At 47.6% G+C, this 23,520-nt stretch overlaps 1 protein-coding gene across 3 annotated transcripts; it reads right to left on the reverse strand.

The window, feature by feature from the left end:
- Positions 1-2,974: 2,974 nt before the first annotated feature.
- On the reverse strand, positions 2,975-20,595 carry LOC125083137 (cytochrome P450 4F3-like). 3 transcript variants are annotated; one of them, XM_047699122.1, is made up of 13 exons: positions 20,528-20,595; positions 19,916-20,115; positions 15,639-15,783; positions 13,940-13,993; positions 13,709-13,836; positions 12,166-12,287; positions 11,120-11,390; positions 10,712-10,778; positions 10,386-10,515; positions 4,352-4,485; positions 4,206-4,270; positions 3,958-4,040; positions 2,975-3,565 (listed from the first exon to the last, which is right to left on the reverse strand). In XM_047699122.1, exons 2-13 carry the CDS (start codon positions 20,111-20,113, stop codon positions 3,388-3,390), a joined length of 1,575 nt encoding a protein of 524 aa, XP_047555078.1. In that variant the 5' UTR covers positions 20,114-20,115; positions 20,528-20,595; the 3' UTR covers positions 2,975-3,387. The 3 variants fall into 3 exon arrangements, with proteins under 3 accessions (XP_047555078.1, XP_047555069.1, XP_047555088.1); XM_047699113.1 differs by having other exon boundaries at positions 19,916-20,114; positions 20,457-20,590; XM_047699132.1 differs by lacking the exon at positions 20,528-20,595 and adding an exon at positions 20,416-20,525 and having other exon boundaries at positions 19,916-20,114.
- Between the last annotated feature and the right edge of the window lie 2,925 nt (positions 20,596-23,520).

A 23,520-nucleotide genomic window follows, 5' to 3' on the forward strand; every position in this document is an offset into this window, starting at 1 on the left:
TCCAGTCCCCACTCCCACGCTCCAGCCTTTGCAACTACAAGTCTGCTTTCTGTATCTCTAGATCTTCCTATCCGGCACATTTCACGTAACGGAATCATACAGTATCTGGCATTTCACTCAGTATCACTTTTTCAAAGTTCATCCATGTTGTAGCATGTATCAATGCTTCATTACTTTTCATAACCCATAAAATTCTTGCTATGGACATATCACATTTGGTTTATCCATTCATCTGAGCATGGATATTTGGATTGTTTTGCAAATATGCAACTTTTGACAATTGTGAATAGTGCCACCATGAACTCATGTACAAGCTTTTGTTTGAACATCTGTTTTCAATTCTTTGGGATATATACCTAGGCGTGGGGTTGGTGACTCATACGGTAGTTCTGTTTAGTTTATTGAGGAAACACCAAATGTTGTGCACAGGGGCTGCACCGTTTTACATTCCTATCGGCACTGTATCAGGGTTTCAGCTCCTCCATATCTTCACCAGACCTGTTATTTTCCCTTTTTCAGACTCTTGCCATCCTCATGGATATGAAGTGGTATCACAGGAAGCACTGCTTTGCAATTCCCTAATGACTAATGAGGTTGCATTTTTTCACGGGCTTATTAGCCAGTAAAAGAACATCTTTAAGCAGGAGATTACATGTAAGTGTAATACACTTAGATGTAAATAACATTTTTTTACTTGCATAAAGATTATATATATAAATAAAAGCTGGATGTATATGTGAGAAAACATGAACAGTAATTATTTTGACATGTGTGAATTATGGATATAAAAATGATTTTTCTTACTTTTTCTTCTTTGTGCTTTCTCCTATGAAGGCATATCATTTTGGGAATACGAAAAATATTTTAATAAGAACTCAGCAAAGAAAAACATGTAATATTCAGCTTAGAAAATATTAAATATTTATTCATAGTGCAGTGTTCCTTTCATATTTTGCAGTCAGTAAGACTCCAGGGACCCCATTTTGTGAGCCCCAGAAAGGTTTTGAGGTCCTGGACTCTGTACCCTACCCCAGGGTGGGTGCTCCTAACAGCCTGAGAGGAGGGAGTCCAAGGACAGCCACTGTCCCAGGTGCTGAAAGAGGCATTTCCACTCCCCACCTCACTATTGAAGACCCACATGATCTCCACCTCTTGAAACATTTAGGCAAAAACGAAACCCAGATCACGCCTCTCCAGGGGGAAAAAAATTTTTTTTCAGTTCCGAGCTTCAAGACCAGTTTGTCATCAAAGGAGTTTCTCTGAGGTAACTATGGATATTTACAACTAACTGGGTCTTCTAATGATAGTTTTCCCCAACAGAAGGTTGCCACATTTACCAATACTTAAATTTAACTTTTGTGACTGAAGCTTTTTAAATTTCAGAACATACTGTAAAAGGAAGAGAGAAAGAAACAAACTAAACCTCACTGAGTACCTATGCTTACCAGATATTGACTCACTGATGTTGCACATTTGCTTATGCAATCTCCCCATTAGTGTAATAAGGTGGCTATTACTATGTGGTAATGGAACTGAGCCTCGGAGAGATCAACAATTTTCCCTGACCCACACAGCTAGGAAAGAGCACACTGAGATTGTGATGTTGGTAATACGACTCCAGGAGGTCCTGGATCAGGGACCTCTGACCCTCACTCTATTTAGTTATTTGCCTCACCTTTCCTAAAGAGTGGTCTTGTCCTCTTGATCCAAGAGGGAGCTCCAGCTACACACACCACTCCCAAGAAGCAGAAAAGAAGGGGGAAACTAGACAGAGAATTCCAGCTTTCTCTTCAGGAGGGTTTCCAGAATTACCAGATAGTCTCTGACTTTTCCATATGGGACAGGGTATACTCATTTAGCTAATCTAGTTTCAAGAGAAGCTTTCAAATACTATCTGTATTTAGCCTACCATGCACCTAACTAAAAATTAAGGGTTACAGAAAGTTTTGCAAAAAGGGATATCAGGATACACAGCAGTCTCTGACACTGTCCATCCTGTTGACTACCAAAAAACCCAATGTGCACTCCTCTTCCTATACAAGAAACACCCCAGAGCAGTCAACCTCAAAGTCTATCTGCTCCTTCCATTTAGCCCAGGTTCCAGGATCTCTGGGTGATGTGCTGTCCTCTCCTTTAAGACTTGATGTGAGCTTTTTTGTGGTCCAGGAATCTCTACACTTAAAGGCAATTATCACCCTCAATACATTCAGGAGCGGAATTAAAATTCCAATTGAGACTTCCTGTTCCCACTAATGGCAAGCTAGGTTATTTGGATTAAACTTTCAATTTTTTAAAAATTGAACTCTCACAACTGGATACTTTTCCAATTTCTTAAATGAATACATACCAGAAAAGACAGTAAAAAATTACAAGGACGTCACTCAAATGAAAATAGAAGCCTAGAGCTAAAACAACAGGTACTACACGTTTGCCCTGGAGGCATTTCTCAAGTTAGGAAAATGTGAAGCTGCTTTGACAGCCTCATGATCAGGGGAGAAAAAGCAAAGCCTACAGTGATACAAGAAAAAGGAATTGTGAGACCGTCCTTACATAAGTGGAGACCTCAAAAAGCTACACCCCTCGGGGTGAGAGGACTAGAGGACCCTTCAAGTTTGTTCTCAGCTAGAATTTGAAGTGCCTTCCTGATCTTGGGCACCACAAGCCTTGAACTTCATTTAACATAATCTTCAACTCGCAAGGCTCCAAGGCTTCCTCCCTAGAGAAAAGCTACCTTCTTCAAATTCTACTAGTGTTTTGTTTTGTTTTGTTTACAAATGTTATTTCAAATATCATAACCAACACCCAGACAAAGATAACCAGGCACACAAGAACAACGACCCTACCAGTGAAAACCACCAAAAACAGGCTGTATAACAGACACAGTGATTGCAATGATCAGATACACAGGATAAAGTATCTATATTTGCTGTGTTGAAGTAAAGAGAGTAACTATAGAAACATAGTAAAGAATTCCGAGGTTAAAAAAAAAAGTTTGGGTTTATTAGCTAGGAACAGAGAGCAGGGTGATCAGAGTGTAGTGCCACCACGGGTTCTCCTCTGTGACCCAGAAACGGACATGCCCCTTAAGTTAGTCCTTAACCCTGGTCTCCTTCCTGCTCAAACACCTCCCACGGCTCCCTATTGCCTACAGGATAAACTAACTTATTATGAACTCTGAAAGAACCCACAATCAGCATGGGGCCTGTAGTCAGCTGGAAAGTCAGGGTCTTGGGCTCAGACATCAGCCTCCCCTCCACCCCGCCTCGCCCACCCCTGCGTTCCCACAGGTCCCAAGCGCCCCCTGCTGGCTCTCGATGAAGCTCGGACAGAGGAGATGGCACAGTTTCATTCCCGGGAATCCGCAAAGAGAGGCGTGTAGGGTCTGGGTCACCGGGGTGCCGCGCTCAGCGGCTCCACTCGCAGCCAGAGTCCGCCCTCCGCGCGCAGGATCAGCTCCGGCTTCCTGCGCGGCTCCTCCTCGCCCGGCAGGACCCGGAAGCGCAGCAGCGTCAGCGCCAGGACCACCTTCATCTCGGTCATGGCGAACGTCTGCCCAATGCAGTTCCTGCGGGCACCAGTGGGGGCTCTGACTCGCCAGGGACCCCAGCAGGCCCCATGGCGCCCAGAACCTGGTCCGGGACCCTTTGCCCCGCCCGCAGGGATCCAGAATGGGAACAAACCATGCCTGGGACCCCCATGTGGGCTTGCCTATCCCCGAGCTTGGCTCGGACCCCAGTCCTGGACTCAGGCCAGCAGACATGGGGAAGGGGCGCGGCCCACACCGCGGACCCCTCGTTGGACCTACCCTTCCCCCACTTCCCAGACCCTTACCTCTAACCTCTGGAGGAGGGGAGAGAAGGAGAGCCATCCTCAATTTCCCCCTTTCCCGCCCCATAGCCTTGTCCCAGACCCCTGCCCCACCAACCTATTCCCACCTCGGATGCCCCCTGAGCTCACCTGGGCCCCGCAGAGAAGGGAATAAAAGCCAAGGGTGACCTCTCCTTGATGTTTTCTGGGTCAAAGCGAAAGGGGTTGTATACCTAAGGGTGGAGAGAGGCAAGGCTGCTGGGTGGGGTTTCCCGAGATACCTAGACAACCCTAGAAAAGACTGATGTGGATATAGTGGAAAGGGAGTATCTGATTTCCCCGGTCAGGACCCTGCTGCTTCATTGGGTGGAGGGATGGAGAAGAGAGAGGAATAGCACCTCAGGGTCCGGCCAGATAGACGGGTTGTGATGAATCCCAAAGATGCTGATGACACAGATGTTCCCTATGAGGGAAAAGAGTAACAGTCAGGGTGAGGTCTCAGCTGATGGGACTACCACCCTCCTCCCCCTGATGCTGTGGACACCTTTGGGGATGACCCGGCCATCAGGGAGCCCGACGTCCTGGGTACTGCGGCGGGCAATGACTGTAACCGGGGGGTGCAGCCGCAGACTCTCCTTGATGCACATGGTCAGGAAGGGCAACTGGGCCAGGTCGTCCCTAAGGAAGACCCCCAACAATTATCCAGGGATCGAATTAAAGACTCCCGCAGCCCTCCTGCTGCCCCTGAAGACCCTCTCCCCATCTTGCTCTGACCCTCACTTCCATAACAAAATAAATTCCAGATGGGCCAAAGACTTGGGCATTAGAAAATCAAAAATCACAAAAGTCACTAAAAGGAAATTTAGCCTGGTATTTTTAGAAGAATTTCTTTTTTTTTTTAAGAATTTATTTATTTATTTGACAAACAGCACAAGCAGGGGAATTGGCAGGCAGAGGGAGAGGGAGAAAACGGCTTCCCACAGAGCAGGGGGAGCCCAGTGTGGGTCTTGATCCCAGGACCCCAGGACCATGACCTGAGTGAAGGCAGTGGCTTAAGCAACTGAGCCACCCAGGCACCCTAGAAGCATTTCTGAGCAAAGCACACCATTCACAGGAATCCTTAAAAGTATTAACACATTTGCATAAGAAAGTTTTTTAAGGTATACAATTGGCTGGAAAGGGAAAAAAAAATCTCTATACTGGACTTAACAGGTTATTTGAACAAATGAGACCCACACTCTAAGGTGGGATGACCTAATATTATAAAGATGTGGATTCTTGCAAGTTAATTGATATATTCAAGGCAATCCAGTAAAAATCTAGTTGTTGTTTTTTTGGAACTCGATGTTATTGCATTTGAAGAAAAATAAAGTTCAAGAGCTATATCAAATTAAAAACAAAAATTGAAGAAAGGGAATTCATCTACCAGAAAAAGTGTGGTATTAAAATAAAATAACAGCATGACACTGTTGCAAGAACAGGAAAACAGACCCATGGGACAGGATAGAGAGCTCAGAGACAGGCACATGAATATGTAAAAATGTAACATCTGTAAAGGAGGCCCAACAACCCCTGGACAATGGATGGCTCAGACCACAGATGATGTGGAAACCAAAAGAACTGGATTATCACACACTCCACATCAAGATGGAGTCTTCTCTTATACTTAAAAGATAAAACCATAAAGTTAAAAGAAGATATAACATAGAAGACATCTTTGTGACCTATGAGTAGGAAGGAATTCTTAAAACCCCCAACACATAAACTGGAAGACAAAAAAAAAAAAGGGAAAAATGCACAGAATTAAGGATTTCTGTTTAACAAAAGACACCAGGGACCAAATTAACATTCAGAGGAGAGATTCGCAGATTATCTGCAATAGCTAGATAGATCTAGAACAGCATCTTGAATATACAAGAAATTCCTGCAAATCAACAAGAGAGATGACAGGGGCTCAAGAGATAAGCAAAGAACATGAGCTAGGAATTCACGGGAGCTCAAACTCAGAGATTTAAAACATGAAGAGAAGCTCTAAGTCACTGGTTATGAGAGAAATGGAAAATATCAAGCAATGAAATATTATCTCACACCTACTCAAGGGGAGAATTAACAAGGTGGGTGATGGTTAGGATTAAGTAGCTGAGGTGTAGGGGTAGAGAGACCTCATGCACTGATAGTGAATGTATGGACAGGAGCCACCACTCTAGAAGGCATCAGTGTGATCAAGGAAAGGTAATGGCTGTTTTACAACCTAGCAAGCTGGCTCTTGGGCATAGAACCCAGAGAAATTCTCAGACAGGTAGATAAAGACATGCACACCAAGATATTCACTGCAGTAATGAGATGGAAGCCTCCTGGGTATTAGGCTCTGAGGGACTGGAGAGGGAAGTTCTATATGACATTTCAAAGCAATAACCTAAATGCAACACAGAACCAGGGATGTCTAATAAAATCATAGTGCTACGTTTCTGAAAAAGGTAAGAACCAGCAGAACCTGATCTGTGATATAACACATATTTGTAAATTTTAAAATACATCCACCCAAAACAACAAATTATGTAAACAAACGGATTAAATGCTCTAGAATCATACTGGTGGAGGGCTGGAAGTGGAGAATTGGGATGAATGGGAATAAGTAAGTATTGTATAGAATAATGATGATAATTAGTCATGAATTGAGGGCCATGGTTAACTTCATCTTTGGCACCTGATGCCCAAATAACTAACAAATTAAAATTGTCAAGAGTATTTTTCAAACTACCCAATCCAATCACAGAATCAAATGAAATAAGTTAAAATGCAAGAAAAAATGCAAAGTAATGAGACAGGACCAACTTTATCAAGTATGAAAATGTCTTTTAACATGATCAGGAAGACTACTTAGTACTTATGTTTGAATATGTAAATAGATAGAACAGAATGGAGTCCAGAGATAAACCCTAATATGCAAACAAATTTAATTTATTGTAAAACTGTTATTTAAAATCCTAAGACAAATACAAAAATACATATCAAATTCTGTTGAAATAATCAGTTAACCATTTGGAGAAAAAAACAGATTCCTACTTCAGCACTTAGACCAGTATGGATTTCATATGGAAAAAGGATTAAATGTAAGAAATAATAATAAAAATGTTAAATAAAATTTAAGTTAAATAACATTTTTAAATAAATAAATTCACTAGAAGAAAATCAAACAAGTTTTACAGTTTAGTATTAGTGTGAAGGGCTTATCCAAGCATTAAAAAAAAAAGAAGCTATAAAAAAAGCTAATAAATGTGACTATAAAGAAATGAATGAAAACTAAAGTAAAGTCAAAAGACATCCTGGGAAAGAATTTTTGCATAATATAAAAGCAACTAGGGGTGCCTGGGTGGCTCAGTCATTAAGGGTCTGCCTTTAGCTCCGGTCATGATCCCGGGGTCCTAGGATCGAGCCCTGCATCGGGCTCCCTGCTCAGTGGGAAGCCTGCTTCTCCCTCTCTCTCTGCAGCTCCCCCTGCTTGTGTTCCCTCTCTTGCTGTGTCTCTCGCTGTCAAATAAATAAAAATCTTTAAAAAAAAATAAAAATAAAAAAGCAACTAATGCTCTTTCTATTTAAAGAGTCCTTATAGGGCGCCTGGGTGGCTCAGTGGGTTAAGCCGCTGCCTTCGGCTCAGGTCATGATCTCAGGGTCCTGGGATCGAGTCCCGCATCGGGCTCTCTGCTCAGCAGGAAGCCTGCTTCCCTCTCTCTCTGCCTGCCTCTCCATCTGCTTGTGATCTCTCTCTGTCAAATAAATTAAAAAAAAAAAAAAAAAAAAAATCTTTAAAGAGTCCTTATAAATCAGTAAGAAAAAAAACTCAAAGTAAAAAGGACAAATTACGCAAACTGATGCTTTGCAGGAAAAGAAATATGCATGGTTCATAAACATATGAAAATAGTGCTCAGTTTTACCCTACTTAAAGTGATATTTATTAGAATAACAAAGTATTATATTCACTTATTTAAAGTTTCATAACACACCGTCAGTGAAGATGCAAGGAAACTGCACTCTGAAAATCCATTTGTAGGAGTGGATTTGCCAAGAGCTATTAAACTGTGAAAACTCAAATGGTCTTTGATGCAGTAACAACACTTTTAGAAATTTGTTCTGGAGAGACATCCACACACATGAGCAAAAGTCAGTGTACATGGATGTTTCCTACATCATGTTTATTATAGCAAAAGCTCCCAAATTACAAGTATCTACCAACAGAGGAATGTTTAGATAAATCACAGTACATCCATGTGGTGGAATACTATACAGCTATCAAAAAGGAGGAAAGAGGGATCACTAGTCCTAACATACACTGCAGGGCAAATCTGTACAGAGATGCTGAAAGGCAGTTCAGCAGTATCTATCATAACTACAAATCTTCACATAAATGTCCCGAACAGAGGGGTGAGCTGAATAACTTATGCAATGCTATATAGCACTCAAAGGGGAGCTCTAGATGCAATAGTGAGTGAAAAGAACAAGTGACCAAATGTGTGAGCATGCATTTCTATTAAACTATAATAATTAATATAAATATGTAACTATAAGAATTTCAGAAAAGTCTGAAAGGACATATGACAAATTGATGTCCCCAGAGTTCCCTCAGGAGACAGGGGATTGATTGATTTCATTTTGTGCCGAAAAAATAAAAAGTCTTCTTCCCATTACTGATTTTGTAATTCAAATTAATTTCCCAAAATGTATATCTTGGGAAAAAAATGAAAAGATCTTGAAGTTATATTGTCAACATGCATGCCTGAATGTTCTGTGTATACTCTTAGTTGTAGAAAGAAAACTGAAGTAAGAATTGGTGGACAGATACATGTTGGCATAGACTGAAGGACACAGGAAACCATCAAAGGTGGGGATGGGGTTGGGGTGCTGGCATAAGACGGAAGCTCATGTGAAATAATAGAAGAGGTTAACCTTCTACTCATCTTGCAATTTACATGTATACAAATCCTTGTGTTGTACACCTTAAATTTACACAATACTATATATCAAATATATCTCAATAGAGCTGAGAAAGAAAAAAAGACAAAGCCTTATATCCATGGTAAACCATTTCATATTGTTTGAATTTTTACCAAGTGCATAACTGTTTGAAGTTGGAAGAAGCAAAAAAACACTTCTCCATGTCACAGAGCTGCTGCGCTAAGCAAAGCCTTGAAGTTGAGGGCACTACTTCCAAAGTATTTGGTCTAATATCTCCTCTGCATCCTTCAGCCCTTGGCCCCAAATCTGCATCCTGGGCTCCCAGACTCCAGCTCATCACCTCCAGTTTGACCCTATAACTACATATATTTTTAATAATATCTGACTTTTCTCTCCTCTGCTCAAACATCTCCCATGGCTCCCCATTGCCATCCTATGTTAATCATGAATCTCCCTTCAAAAAAGAGCTTGCTGTCCAGCTGCAAGGAGTGCAGTTTGCTGACAGCATCCGTTATAGGGTCTCTGGGATCTGTGGCAGTATTCAAGCCAAGCTCTTGCTTTCTTAGGCAGCTCCCAGTCAATGACAGGGCATGATGGGTCCCTACTTCCTGACCATTTCTGCCCAAATGTAAGACTCCCCTAATGGCAGCATCCCTGCCCACTTTTATTTTATCTTTTATCCAATATTGGCTTCCCAAAGGACTTGAACTGCCACCTTTGGAAATTCTTCACATGGTTTCCAAAGCATTCCTAAAAGGACTTCCATTACCAGCTCTAACCTCACTGGGAGCCCCTCTGATTCTTTACACTCTAAATTTCATGAAGATCCAGCCTACTTTTACCTCCTGCCAAACATGCCAGGCTCACTCCTGTATGCCTCTATCCTGGCCTTTGCACAAGGTATCCCCAAGGCCTGGAGCATGGTCCACTACCCAAAACCAGAGTGGTAAATTCCTGTTTGCTGCTTCACTGCCCAACCTCACCCACCTTCTTTCCTATCTGCCCCAGATTTGCCCAGGTAAGACTTGAATGGGACTGGACACAGAGTTGGGAGAGGGCAAGCAGTCTAGACACGTTTATTGAACAAAGAAATGGGTAATTTTTTCACACCCAAAAACTTCTTGTGACTCCCTGCAATAGATTGTTAGGTGGTAATTAGATATAAGAGCAAAAATTAAGGGGACTGAGGATCTTTGGGCAAAACATGCAACTCCAGACAGAAAAGCAAGGGAGAAGAGAAGTTCATTTACTGAACACATACATGCTGGATGCCATCTGCTCTAAACCCATTGTCACAATTCTCCAAGCAGTCCTGTGGAGGAGAGATTCCCTGCCCTACCCCCATTTACAGAGGAGAAAAGTGGTATTGAGAAAAGGGAACTGATTTTATTAAAGTTACATAGCAAGTAAGCAGAGAATGAAATGTGGACACTCAGATCTTTATGTTGCATACGCCTACAAGATTTCCCTGCTTTCCAGGCTAGGTACCAGGCTGCCTCTAGACTCTGCTCTTATTTCCAGGAAACAATAATGACAGAGTTAACCAAAAGTTCTTTGCTCTCCCCAGCTGGGGAGCAAAGCCAAAGAGAGAGGTTCAGGAACAAACCATGAGGACCTGCACTCACCATTCAATCTCTTGAGGCTCACGGTCCCTCAGGAGCTCTTGCACCTCCTGCCGGCAGCGCTCCTGGTATTCTGGGTGCTTTGCAAGGTTGTACAGGACCCAGGAGAGGCCACTGGCTGTGGTGTCATGGCCTGAGAAGCAGCCAGACAGGCTTGGGTCTCTGGGCTTGTTCAGCACCAGAAGGTGGACAGTGCCTTTAATTAAGGCCCCCAGGGAGGATGGGGTGGGGTGGGCTGGTCCAGGGCCCACCTATCAAGTTCCTGGGATTGGACAGACCCCTGCCAGACCCCTGCCCCACTCCCCATAGTCCCACACTGGGATGCTCACCCTCAAACATGAAGGTGTCAGCCTCTGCTCGGATGTCCTCATCTGACAATTGTTTTCCATCTTCATCCTGGAAAAAGGAGAGGAACTCTTGAATCACGCCAGCTCTGAGGGTGTCTGAGTCGAATCTGAAACAGTCCCTCAGGCTCCATCATCAAAGTAGGATCTGTCCTTCATCATCTCTAGGGCCCACGCCACAGGTCTCCTCTCTGGTCTCCAGCCTTTTATTTATCCCTTCCACACTGCCTTCTATAGAGTCATGTCTAAAACATATCGCTGACCCATCTCTCCCTTCCTCAAGCACCTTCTGCGGTTGCCCAGTGCGCTGCAGGTCAAGTCCAAGTCCTTCCACATGACATTTGAAGTCAAGGTCCATTCTATCTCTTGAATTCTGATCCCAGGGAAGCCCACCTTGGCCAGCAGGAGCACATCGATGAAGTCCAAAGTCTTGGTCTTAGCCTTGGCCTTGAGGAAGTCATGGGAACCCCCACTAATGAGGGCACGGCGCCGCTCCTGGATGACAGCATCTGTGAAGTTGTGCACCAGGTTACAGGCCCTGCGGAAGCGCCATCCATCAGGAGTGAGATTGTATAGGAAGTCCACGTGCAGGAAGATCTGCTCTTGCCGTTTCACCACAAGGGCACTGAGTTCCAAGATGGCAGCAACATATTCACTGGGACTCCTGCAGGGCCAGGCCAGAGAGAACCTTAAGAAACACCTTTTTAACCCACATGAAACCCTAGGAGTGCCTTCCAACCAGAAACCCAGAAGCACTGTGGCAGATGCTTTGCTCATCAGAGCCCCCTGGCCTTTACCCAAAACAAGAGAGTTCTCCAGGCATGTTTTTCCCTCTACATCCCACCTCTATGACAGCCTCATGTCCCAGACTCCAGGGTAGAGCTTGGGCATCATGCTTGTCTCCTCTCTTTCCTACACAATATCTGACCCTGCCCATTCTTCCTTAGTCTCTCCCAAATCTGCCCCATTTTCTCTGCCAAATTCAAGCCTCCTCCTCTCCATGGTCTCCTTGAATTCTGTGTCTATACTAAACAGCTGGTCTTCTCTAGAATCAGATGTCCAAAAACAGCTTTGACCATGACCCTCATCTATTCAAACACCCTCCATGCCTCCCTGGAAACCTCAGGAGAAATTTCATATGCCTTTGTCTGGATTTTGAATGTCCTTAAGATATAGCCCCTGCCAAGCCCTCCAACCTCATTCCCAAGGCGGCTCCTCACTATGACACATGCTTTGTTCATCCTAGCCCCCTGGACTTTATTAAACATTTCTACCTACCTGAAACGATCACTCTTTCTCTTTCCCTTCCATGTCCTTCAATGTCTACTTCTGATCCATCTCCTCCAGGAAGTCCCTTCTGATTGCCCTGGTCAGACCTCCCTTCCCCATCCATTCCCTTGGGTCTATGGTTCATGTTCCCATGCCCTGGACAGACTCACTCCTGGCAATTGCTGTCAAAACTGAAGACACATTTCTGCAGACTGTCCAGGGTCATGAGGCTGATGTGTTCAAACATGTCTAGATGGGCACTGCCTTCCAAGGCCAGACGCTGCCACTTGGCCTGGACAGAGAAAGGGGCAAATCTGGGGCTGGGATCTGACACTCCTGAGCTCCTCCTCAGCCCAACCACCAAGTTGGACTCCCCCAGACCCAGCCTCCTGATCCTCCACCCCAGACACCCAACACCAGGAAGGGCCAGGCTTGGGTGAAAGTGGAAACTGTTACTATTAAGACGCCATTAAAGGGGGGGGGGGGTGAGACCCTGTGGTCAGGAGTCAGGAGACCTGAGTTCAAAACCTGGCTCTGCCTCCTATACTCTGTGTGCTCTTAGTCAATTCATTCCTCCTGTCAAAGTTCATTGGGCTCTATCTGTCAAACTTTAGTAACAGGATGACTTGCTTTGGTATCAGACAAACCAGGTTGGAATCCCAGCTTCACTTATTAGTTTACTTGCTAGCTATGTGAACATGAGCAAGTGCTCTAATCTCTCTGAGCCTCAATTTCATCACCCATAATAGGGCAATAATAATCATCTCTACCTCATATGGTTGTGAAAATTAAATTAGACAACATATGCAGTACAATTGGTACATCATTTCTGATATACAGCAAGTGCTGAATAACTGTTAGCTATCATCCTCATCTTCATCATTATCACAGTGGTAGGTGACTGCTGCAAAAATGTCCCCATTTTTTGTCCCTCCCTATACCTTCACCCTTTGCAATGAGATTTTGCAGGTCTTCCATTAGGAGGTAGAACCTTTTTCTCCAGCTCTTGAGCTGAATGTGGGACTTGCTTTGGCCAACAGAAGAAGGTGGAGGTCATAGTTGCCCATTCTGAAATTAAACTTCAAGAGATATTGCATGTTTCTCTTCATTCTCTTGGAGCCTCCACCATGTGATCAAGCCCAGGCTAGCTTATTGGAGGATGAGGGACAAATGCAGGCATCCAGCTGTTTCACCAAGACGATCCTCAACCAGTGCACAAACAAGCAGCAGAGCTGAGCCTGGACGAGCAGAGTTGTCTCCCAAACCCGCCCATGTCCACAGATGTGTGAGTGATTCCAGCCAAGATAAGAACTACTCTACTGATTCATCATCTTGGAAGCAACAACAAACATTCATTTTTTTCAACCCAGTGAGTTTTAAGGTGAATGCTCTGCAGAAAGAGCTACTATACAATCTTCATCATTTATGTCTTGAATTTTACAGTTTCAGTGAAGCAGACTAGAAACTAAAATGTTCTGAGCACCTTTTATGTGCCAGGATCATGATTCCATTATATCACCTTGACCAACCTTTAAGCCGGGCTTATATCTCACACACACACACACATTTTACAGATGGGGAAACGGAAGGTTGGAGAGAAAAAGGAATGGCCCTAAAACCATACAGCAAAGCCAGGACTCCAGATCATATGTGTCTGAGGCTACTTCCCTTTTCCCAAGGCCCCAGCTGGGACCCTGGATTTAAGGAACTCACATGCATGATGCCTGCACTTTTGTTGAAAATCTTCACATAGGGTTTCAAGATGTCAAAATGGAAGGCAGGTGTCAGCAAGCGACGGTGGTGACTCCACTTGTCACCAGCACTCAGCAGGAGCCCATCCCCTAGTAGAGGCAGTCACAAGGAATGGACAAGGGTGGTGCCTTCCCCTGAGACCTCAAGGTCAACCTTGAGGTCAACCAACCCCCTTCACCAACAGTTACTCACCTAGCCAGGGCTTCAGGAGGTTGTAGAAAAACATATCCTTGGGTATGATGGTGGCTGACACAAGAGATAGACAACCAGGAGCCATGGAGAAAAGGTGGGGAGGGGCTTTTGGTTGGGAGGTGGACGATCCCAACCAGTGGTCTGCATACCCCCTCCAAGCCCAGCATAGCAGGAATGGGAACAAGAGCGGAGGAAACAGAGAGGAGTGGGTAGATGAAGGGGGCCCAGACCAGGCTGCATCACAGAGCAGAACAAAGACAGAACCTGCAGACACACCCCCAGGTACTCAGATGCACCCTAACATGGCACAACACACCCCAGCCCATCTTGACATGGCTCCTACCTGGTCCAACGTGTTCAAAACCCCAAACACAAATCCACAAAATGTCTTTACTGGGACCTAGGACACCTCATCTGCCCCAGAACCCCTGACCTCTCCTGCAACAACTGACATGGCCCCACCATGTGTTAACACGTCCTGACATGAAACAACATGTGTAACACACACTGACAGGACACAATGTGCTCTGACATGGACCCAAAGACAACCTGACATGACCTCAGTGTGACCCACAAATGGTCCAGACAGGATTTAAAGTTCCCATTAATGTCCCAGACATGGCCCAGGCATGACCTAGCTTTCCTCAGTATCCTCTTCCACCTCATACTGGCCATTAAATGCTTAGGTAAGGAGTTGCTATGTCCTTAAAGAGACCAAAGGATGCTGCCACCCTCGGACGCTGAGCTCCACCCACCACGAAGAGCTGCCCTTGGGCTCTAGACCAGCCCCCCAGGGCCAACCAGACAGTTGACCGACCTGAGATCTGGTAGGCATTCCCCAAAATACTCTGGCCATCTTCATACCCCAAATCCCTTTCCAGCTTAGAGTCCCTTCCAGCAGAGGCAGCTAGAGCAGCCAAGAACACACACAAAAGAGGGAAGCTTCAACATACTACGTGGCCTTCAGAAGTTATTATGCCTCCTTGAGCCTTGGTTTCCTCACCCAAGAAATGCCCACCTAGCTGTGATGCCGGTGGCTGAACATCTGTGGTATCTATTTGCCCAGCATCCAACCCCTTCTGGAACTAGCATCTCATTGCTCCTCCATTCTCAATCCAAGTAATTAGGAGGTTGACCATGCCACCCCATTCACTGTTCCAGAGCTAAGCATATGGCCCTAAGCCTCAGCAATCAAGTCTCAGTGACTAGATGAAAAACTGGTCTCTGTGACCCAGGCCAGGCCAATTTAAAAGAATCCTGCAACTTTTTCCAGGTCTGCAGAGAATGAGCTCACATTTCCATGGGAGCTGAGCTTCTCGGACTTGTCTTTTCAGCATGAAAGTGAAGCTGTCAGAGAAGAACACAGAACTACAAGATAAAGACAGATTCCCAATGGCACTGTCTGAAGACCAAGATCCAACCATGTCAACTATACCTAAAGACAATATTCTCTCAGCTTTTCAGTCAATAGATTCACTTTCTTTACTTAGACCAACAGTGTTGAATTTCCGCCACTCAAAACTGAAAGGGACTGGCAACCAGAGAGAGCCAGGGACCTGCCCGGAGTCATTCATTTGGTTATTGGCAGGTCTCTGTCAACATTACCCATTTCCTTGTTCAACCTGGTCTAGTCCAGGAATGGGAAGGGCTGGGAGCAGGAGCAGGGGAGTGGCTAGGCTGGGGATCCTGGGAGAGATACCTGGGGCCTGGAGCAGGGGTGCAACAAAGGTAGGGTGGATGAGCCGCAGTACAGAGTAGAAGGGCCCCATCCACCAGAGCTGAACATCACGGAAGTAGTGGCCCAGATCCTCTATCATCCGCAAGCCTTCCTCATTGCTCTTCACCTGGAGATGGGAGGGCCAGGGAAAATGGGTAGGAAGAATGAGGCCAGGTCAGGCAGGAGACCCCAGAGCTCACAACTGTCCACTGCAACCCTCCACCCACCACACCCCCTCCTCCACTTCCCCATCTGCCCACATTACTAGTCTACGCTTCTATATCTCACTAAATCAGCTTCCTTCTGTTGGTCTGTTTGTCTTTTTGTGTGTCTATCTCTAAGTCTCTCCCTGTCTCCTCACTCTCTTCATCTGTTTCTTTAGATGTTGATAGATAGATGATGATGATGATAGATGATAGATAGATAGATAGATAGATAGATAGATAGACAGCTAGATGATAGATGGAGATAGAAAATGGAGGAATGGAAAATGGAGATGGATGGATGGATGATGGATGGACGGATGGATGGACAGATGGATGGACAGATGGATGGACAGATGGATGGCTGGCTGGCTGGCTGGCTGGATGGATGGATGGATGGATGGATGTGTGGATGGATGGGTGGATAGATGGATGGGTGAATTGATGGGTGGCTGGAAGGACAGATGGAGAGAGTCAAGAGAGGGATGTATAGATGATAGATATGTGTTTGCATCTGTGTATGTGTGTTTCTTTTACACTCTTGTGTATGTCCTCTGTCTCCCTCACTTTGTATCTCCCTCTTTCTTCACCCATGTTTCTCTCTCCATCTCTCCTACTCCGTGAGTCTGTGCCTCCTCACTTCCACACCCTCCATGGCTCCCCAGAGCCCTCAGAATAAAGTCCCTGCCCCTGCTGCCCCTGCTGTCCCCTCCACCTTTTCCTGCGTCTCACCAGCATTGCTCTCACTGAACTGAACTCCTTGTTGCTCAAAAACCAGGTGCTAGCTCTATCCCCTCCAGGCCTTTGAGTGGGCTGTTCCTCTCCACAGTACACACTTTATCTTTTTTCTTAAAAAAAAAATTCCTACACATCATTCCAGACCCACTTCCAGTGACTCCTCCTCCAAGAAATCTTCCAGCCTGCCCTGTCCATTCTAACCACACAGAATTGGGGATGTCTCTAGTTCTATGTGCCCAAGACTGGGGTTCCTCCAGGACAGAGCCTGGGGCTGAATCTCTCCAAGCATCCCGAAGCAGTGTGCAGAAAGAAAGAAATGACCGAGGGCACCTGAGAGCAGGAAGGGCCTTGGCATCTACAGAGGCTGCCCAGAAGCTTGGTAAGGAGGGGCTTGCAGCCCTCCGATGCTGCTACAGGTCCCACTACCACATGTTCCAGGTGGGTGCCTGTGGCATGGTGACAGATCAGGCAATGTCAGGATTGCAAAAAATGGTGAGAGCCCAGGCAGAACATAAGTCCCTGGGTGTAGGTGGCCACCAGCTGACTTATGACCCTCAAGCCCCGCTCCATGCGGGGGGGGGGGGGCTACAACGAAACAGGGGCTGTCATTTCCCCCAGAAGAAGCCACAGCATGACCCCTGTAGCCTCTACAGTGGACAGAGTGTCCAGAATCTGCATGGATGGAGGGAATCTCTGCTTTCCTCCTGCTCCTTCACTCTGGGTACAGGAGGGTCCTGGAGGCCTCTCCATGTCCCAAGGGCGCACCCCAGATCACAGGGAGAAGACATGCTTTCTGCGCACAGAGAGGCTGACCTTGGCTTGAGAAGTTAGATTCTTCTTCTCCTGGGAGTGGTTCCAACCTCAGCAATGTCCCCATGGAGGAGGTTTGTGGTCAGCACGGTGACCTCAGGACTTGTACAGGGGCTCATTCCCACACCCTGTCATGTCCTGGCCAGTCTACACAGTCCCCAGTTCCCACACGGTGAAGGGTCTGCAGACCTTCCAGCCCTAGCAGGCCCCAGCAGACAGACGTGAACTCTGCTCATCAGTCAGGAAGGCAGCTCCCACCTATGAGCCCCTACTTCCTGCCTGGCTGTACACAGAGTATGCTGTCTGTCTGTCTATCTATCTATCTCTTTCTATCTCCCCTGCACCTATGGACTCTCCCATCAGTCATGTCATTTACAAATTAAGAAACCAAGGCCACATGCCCCAAAAGGAGAAGTGGGGGGTTAGCTCCTGGGAAGACATCCTCTCCAGTCCTCCATCCCTCCAGGATGCCTCATCCTGGCCTTACAAATACTCCCAGGTGCTCCAGACAGGTGAACATAAGTCATTTTCACCTTTTTGACTGCCCCCTGATCCTCAAGGACCCTGAGACACTTGATGACTTTGGCCCAGAGAGGGAGGGTGATTCAGCTGAGGTCACACACGCAGCAAGAGGGACTAGCAGAGAGAAGAGTGACCCAGAGCAGTTTCCATGGCAAAGCCCTTAGAGGAGGACATAGGAGCTGTGGTAACTTTATAACATTGCTGCTACTTCCAGGGCTTGCTGAGAAATTTCCAAGACCCAGAATTTTAGGCAACCTTCAGCACAATTTCGGGACATCTTGTTCTATAATAAGCTGGTCTGCAGGAGGGGAAGGGAGAAGCTGGACACCCATCCCTTGGGCATTGGATGATCAAGAGAAGTGATAGTAAGTTCACCCAAACCTAGGACATGGCCTCCACCATGACATCATCAAACATTTATTAAGTTCCAACTGTATGTCAGCTCCTGAGCTGGGCATTATAGATATCATGGCTATCCCCCAGTGCTACTGTCCAGTGAGAGAGAGATATAATACATTAATAATTGGACAATTAACTGTTTAAGCTTGAGCAGGACCAAGTCAGAGGTCAAGTTCTAGTGGGGGGAAATCAAGGGAGGCTTGGAAAAATTACACTTGAGCTGAAGATTGGACAAAAAGGAGGGATCAACCCAGTGGCTACAGGAAGGGAAGCCCTTCCTGGCAAAGGAGCAGCATATGCAAAGGCCCTGAGGTAGGAAGGGTTTGGCTTGTTGAGAAGAGAAAGCAGAAGCTTGGAGTATCTGGGGTATGCAGTGGGCCTGGCAACATTTAGTCTCTATGTTGAGAACGATGGGCAGTCTCATAGAATGGTTTTCAGCCAAGTAATGGTATTAACAAAAGCTAAATTTCAGAAAAATCTCTCCAGGGCTCAAGAGAGGAAGGGTGACCGGGGACAAGAGTGGCAATAAGGGGTGCGAGCAGTCAGAGGGAGGGCTTCCTGGAGAAAGATGCCAGTGGATGTGGCGGGAGAAGTGGCAGGAGGCTGCAGAGAAGGGACAGACTGAGGAGAGGCTGTGGAGGCAGCACGTCTGGTCATGCTGAAGGACCTGACTGCAGGAGAGAAAAGAGGGGGGCCAGGGTTCCCGAAGTGTGAGAAGTGGGCAAAAGAAGGATGGACAAGACTGAGAGTGGGACAGCGCCAGGAAGGGACCCTGAGTTCAGACTCTGACTTGGTAGAATGAGATGCGTAGGAGACCCCACCTGAGAAAGGGAGGCTGGGGATGCAGAGATCTGAACTTGAACTTGTAATTCACTTGGGAGCCAGAGCCTGGGGTAAGGTGATGGCCTTGGGAGCCAGAGAAGAAGGAAGGCGGATTAGAGCCCTGAGGGCTCCCCACATGGAAAGGGAGGGTGAAGAAGGAGCCCAGTGGAGCCCAGGGGAAGGCTGTGTGCTAGAATGCTAAAACCCAGAGCACAAGGAGGTTCGGGGCTGACGCAGTGGTCCGCAAGGCCAGACTGCTTCTGAGAGGTGACAAAGTCCTGGTCGTCTTGTGGGACAGGCGTGGGAACCAAGCTGGAGCAGGGAAAGATTGGCCAAATGGGGGCACTAAGTGAAATAAGTTTCGCCATTAAGGTCCAGGCCAGAGTGATTCCTGGTCAACTTTTATCCAGGTTGAGCAATGGAGCCCACTGATATTCCTTGGGGGTGGAAGACAAGATTACAAAAGGAGGAAGGGGAGGAAAAGGACAGACAGCCCACATCTATCCTCCAGCCCAGCTGTGGGGGGAGGGGAGGGAAGGGCAGAAGTCATAGTTGATTCCTGTGGAGACAGGAGCACCTGCTGGCCTGAGGCCAACAAAGATGGACCAGGCAGGGAGTGGACCCTGGACAGTGGCCCAGGGGACCCGGCTCATGTAGCCCTTCGCTGCTGTCCCAGGCCCCAGCCAAATCCCTGATCCCCATCCCAGCCCCCTCAGGAAGTCCATCCACCTTGATACCCCAAACCCGTCTCCCACCCACACTCACCAGGCCCAGGTGACCCCAAAGCCAGCTGCGCCTCGGAGGCTGCGGGAAACACTGGAGGCGGCAGCAGTTGTCATAAAAGCTGTGGCTCCAGGTCAGGATGCGGGCCAGCAGCCAGGTGGCCCCAGCCAGCAGCAGGAGGTGCCACGGGGAGGCTGCCAGCTGCCCCAGTCCCAGCCAGGACAGGCTCAGCTGTGACATCCTAGAGCAGAGGAAACAGAGGGTGAGTTCCTAAGACCCAGGAATGGGGTAGAAAGGTGAGCTCCCCGGACTGCTCATAAACAGAGGGAGAGGGCCCAGGAAGGGAGGGACAGGGACCGGGACAGGATGGGAGGGGCAGGAAGCGGCGGAGAAAGTGAGCACTACGAACTGGGCAAACATTTGGGGTTGGGGGCAAAGGGGGAGGAGGATCAGGAGAATTCCAGAGGAAGAGGCCGAGGAAGAGGGAGAGATTGGGGTGAAGGAGGGAGAAGAAAAAGAGAGAGAGACTGAAGAAAAAACACCTGAGCGCAATCCGCGGGAGGTTGTCTGGAGATCCGCTTACAAGGAAACCACCATCCCCCAGGCAGCCAGATTCCCGGAGTCACTTCTGCCTGGGGCACTGCCCCGCCCCAACCCCCCTCCTCGCCACCAGAACACTCTCAGCCGGGCCTGGCCCACCCGGTCATCTTCTTCCACAGGCACAGATTCCACACAAGCTTCACCCCCTCCCACCCCCCAGGAAGGTCTTTGTCCCCGGCCCCTGACCTCTGAACTGAGGGAGACTGGGCTTGGCTGGGTCAGCCAATGGCAGCATGCCGGTCTGCCACCTCCCCATCTGGCAGCCACCCAAGACCTGAGGACAGAGCCAGCGGGATACACTGAGAAACCAGTCCAGGGTCACATGGCGGGGTGCTGGATCTTCAGAACTCAGCCCGCCCCACGTGGGGGGGGGGGTTAATTGGGGGATGGGCAAAAGGGACTCTGGGCTCCCAAGTTAACAGCCACCCCTGCCCTTTCAAAGCTGGGGTGCAGCAGCTAAAAACTTGAACTTGAGAGTTTAGGCGTCAGGGGAACAGGATCAGGCCCAAAACTTATCTGGGGCTCCCCTCCATATGCGTGAGTCAGGAGGGTGGCCTGCACTAGTTTTTAGCACAAAACCAGGAAGCCTCTGGCCCCCGGACTGCACACCCTGGCAGGAGTTCAAGTCCTGCCTCCAAGCAGCCCAGGGCCTGGGCTGAGACATGACTGCTGGGGCAGGAACAAAGGAACCGGTCTGGCTGGGGGTTACCTGCATCAGATTCAGGGGGTCAGGGGCCCAGTCAGAAGGGGACACCTGGGGGTGAGGAGGTAAGGCTGCAGGGGGTCAGGGGGCCAGGAGACGGTGTGGCCAGAGAGAGGAAACAGAGCTTCCTCTACATGGAGTTCTGCCCCATCCTGGCTGTGACTGTGAGCTGTGCCAGCTCCCTTGGGCTCAGTCTTACCATCTGGGAAATGGGATGCCAAATGAGGGCCTGAGAGGGGGCACATCGTATCCAGATCCTGTCCTGAATTTCCCTGAGAAGTGGTCTCAGCCCCTCATGAGGTCTCCCCATGTCAGGCTCCAAGGTGAGGGTGAGTTTGAAGGGTGGACCTGCTGAGCAAGAGAACTAGAACCCACATTTTTCCTGCAATGACAGGACGCCAGGGAAATGCATTTCCCTTCCGGGACCCACACAAGCACTCCAGCCCCACCTGATCCAGCCACAAGTGGCCGCTGGAAGCTCTCTGCAAGCTGAGGTACACTGCCCTGGATATCCCTCCTGCTCTGCGGCTGGAGAGGTCTGAGGAGGAACAGGAAGAAAGAGGAGGAAAGAATGGTCCGGGGAGGTGCTCTATCTCCCTGGAGCTGTACAGCCAAGTCATTCCACTGGACAGCGCAGGTAAAGGTGAAGCTGGGCACTTAGTGGGTACTCATTAACTATTCAGGGAAGAAAGGGGCTTTTGTAGCCTTGAGCTCTAAGAACTGACCGCTCAAAATGGGGTCCTCAGCCCATGAGCACTGGCATTACCAGCAGCATCTTAGAAATGCAGAATCTCGGCTCAGTCGTTAAGTGTATGCCTGTGGTTCAGGTCATGATTGCAGGATGGCTTGAGTTGTGATCCCAGGGTCGTGGGATCGAGCCCCGCATCCAGCTCCCTGCTCAACAAGAGGTCTCCTTCTCCCTCTCCCTCTGCCCTTTTCCCTGCTTGCTCTCTCTCTCTCTCTCTCATTCTTGGTGTCCACATGCACACAAATAAATAAATAAATAAATCATTTAAAAAATAAATCATTTTAAAAAATAAAATCATTTTTAAAAAATCATTTAAATCATTTTTTTAAAGTCCCATTTACAATAGCATACTTGGGAATAAATTTAAGCAGGGGCACCCGGGTGGCTCAGTTGTTGATAGTCTGCCTTCGGCTCAGGTCGTGATCCTGGGGGTGCTGGGATTGAGCCCGGCATCGGGCTCCCTGCTCAGCGAGAAGCCTTCTTCTCCCTCTCCCACTCCCCCTGCTTGTGTTCCCTCTCTCACTGTGTCTCTCTCTGTCAAATAAATAAATAAAATCTTTGAAAAAGAAGGAGGAGAAGGAGGAGAGGGAGAGGGGAGGAGGAGAGAGGGAGAGGAAGGGAGGGGAGGGAGAAGAGGAGGGGGGTGGAGGAGAAAAGAAAGAAAGAAAAAGAAATGCAGAATCTCAGGCTCTAACCCAGACCCACAAATGTAGTGGCTGTAATTTTCTTTTGCCATTGTCCCCGGCAAGGGGAAGAATTTATTTCCCTTCTCCTTGAATCTGGACTGGTCTGGAACTAGTCCCCAGTAGCGTGTGGGAGAGGTTGTATCATGCCAGTTATGGGCAGTAGAGGGCCGGCAGACCCCCAAAGCCTCTGTGGCCTGGAAGGACAGAATCCACCCATCAGGGACTCCTCACTTCCTGGATCAGGTGACAGGAGGCAGAAAGGGAGTAAGAGACCCAGTGTGGGAGGCAGAAAGCTTCCAGGGGGTACTTTCTGCTCTGAGTCAGAGGAGGCTGGAGCGTCCATTTCTCATCCAACAAGAAATGTCCCAGCTGCCAAGTCACACAAGCCTGGCTTAGGGAATGCCACCCAGCCAGTGTTGGGGGGAAGGCAACCAGCCACATGCTGAGAGGTAGAGGCTGATCCATCTCTAGGGGTCCTTCTGTCCCCACTCACAGCCAGGCAGTGGACAAGCATGTGTCAGATCAGAGGTGGCAGTCACTCTGTGAGTCATCAGCCTCAGGTACAGCCTGTCACCCCTCTGAGCCTCAGTCTTCACGTCTGTAAAATGGGCTTAATCAAACCTCACAGAGGACTGTAAGCATCCTATCAGACACAGGCAGAGAGGACAGGAGAAAGTACAACTCTAAATGATATGTAAATAATGGTTTCATCTACATATACAACTTACGGGGGTGCCTAGGGGTCTGTGTGTGCACATGTTTGCATACACATTGAAAAAATTCCAGAAGAATCCACACATTGAAGTGGAATTGGAGGAAGTAGAATGGGAGTTTTTACCCTTCTAACTTGCTACTTGTCTCAGATTCTCTCTCCCTTGCTGAGCTGCTATCATTTTTATCATTAAAATAC

Source organism: Lutra lutra, chromosome 1 (assembly GCF_902655055.1).
Source record: "Lutra lutra chromosome 1, mLutLut1.2, whole genome shotgun sequence".
Lineage (NCBI taxonomy): Eukaryota > Metazoa > Chordata > Mammalia > Carnivora > Mustelidae > Lutra > Lutra lutra.

What these genes read in the sequence shown, in the direction of transcription:
- LOC125083137 (XM_047699113.1), bottom strand. An exon ending in AAAGTGCAGGCATCATGCAT is followed by an intron (nt 12,288 to 13,708) that starts GTGAGTTCCTTA and finishes TTCTCTGTCCAG; the next exon opens with GCCAAGTGGCAGCGTCTGGC. An exon ending in ATGTGCTCCTGCTGGCCAAG is followed by an intron (nt 10,779 to 11,119) that starts GTGGGCTTCCCT and finishes TCCTTTTTCCAG; the next exon opens with GATGAAGATGGAAAACAATT.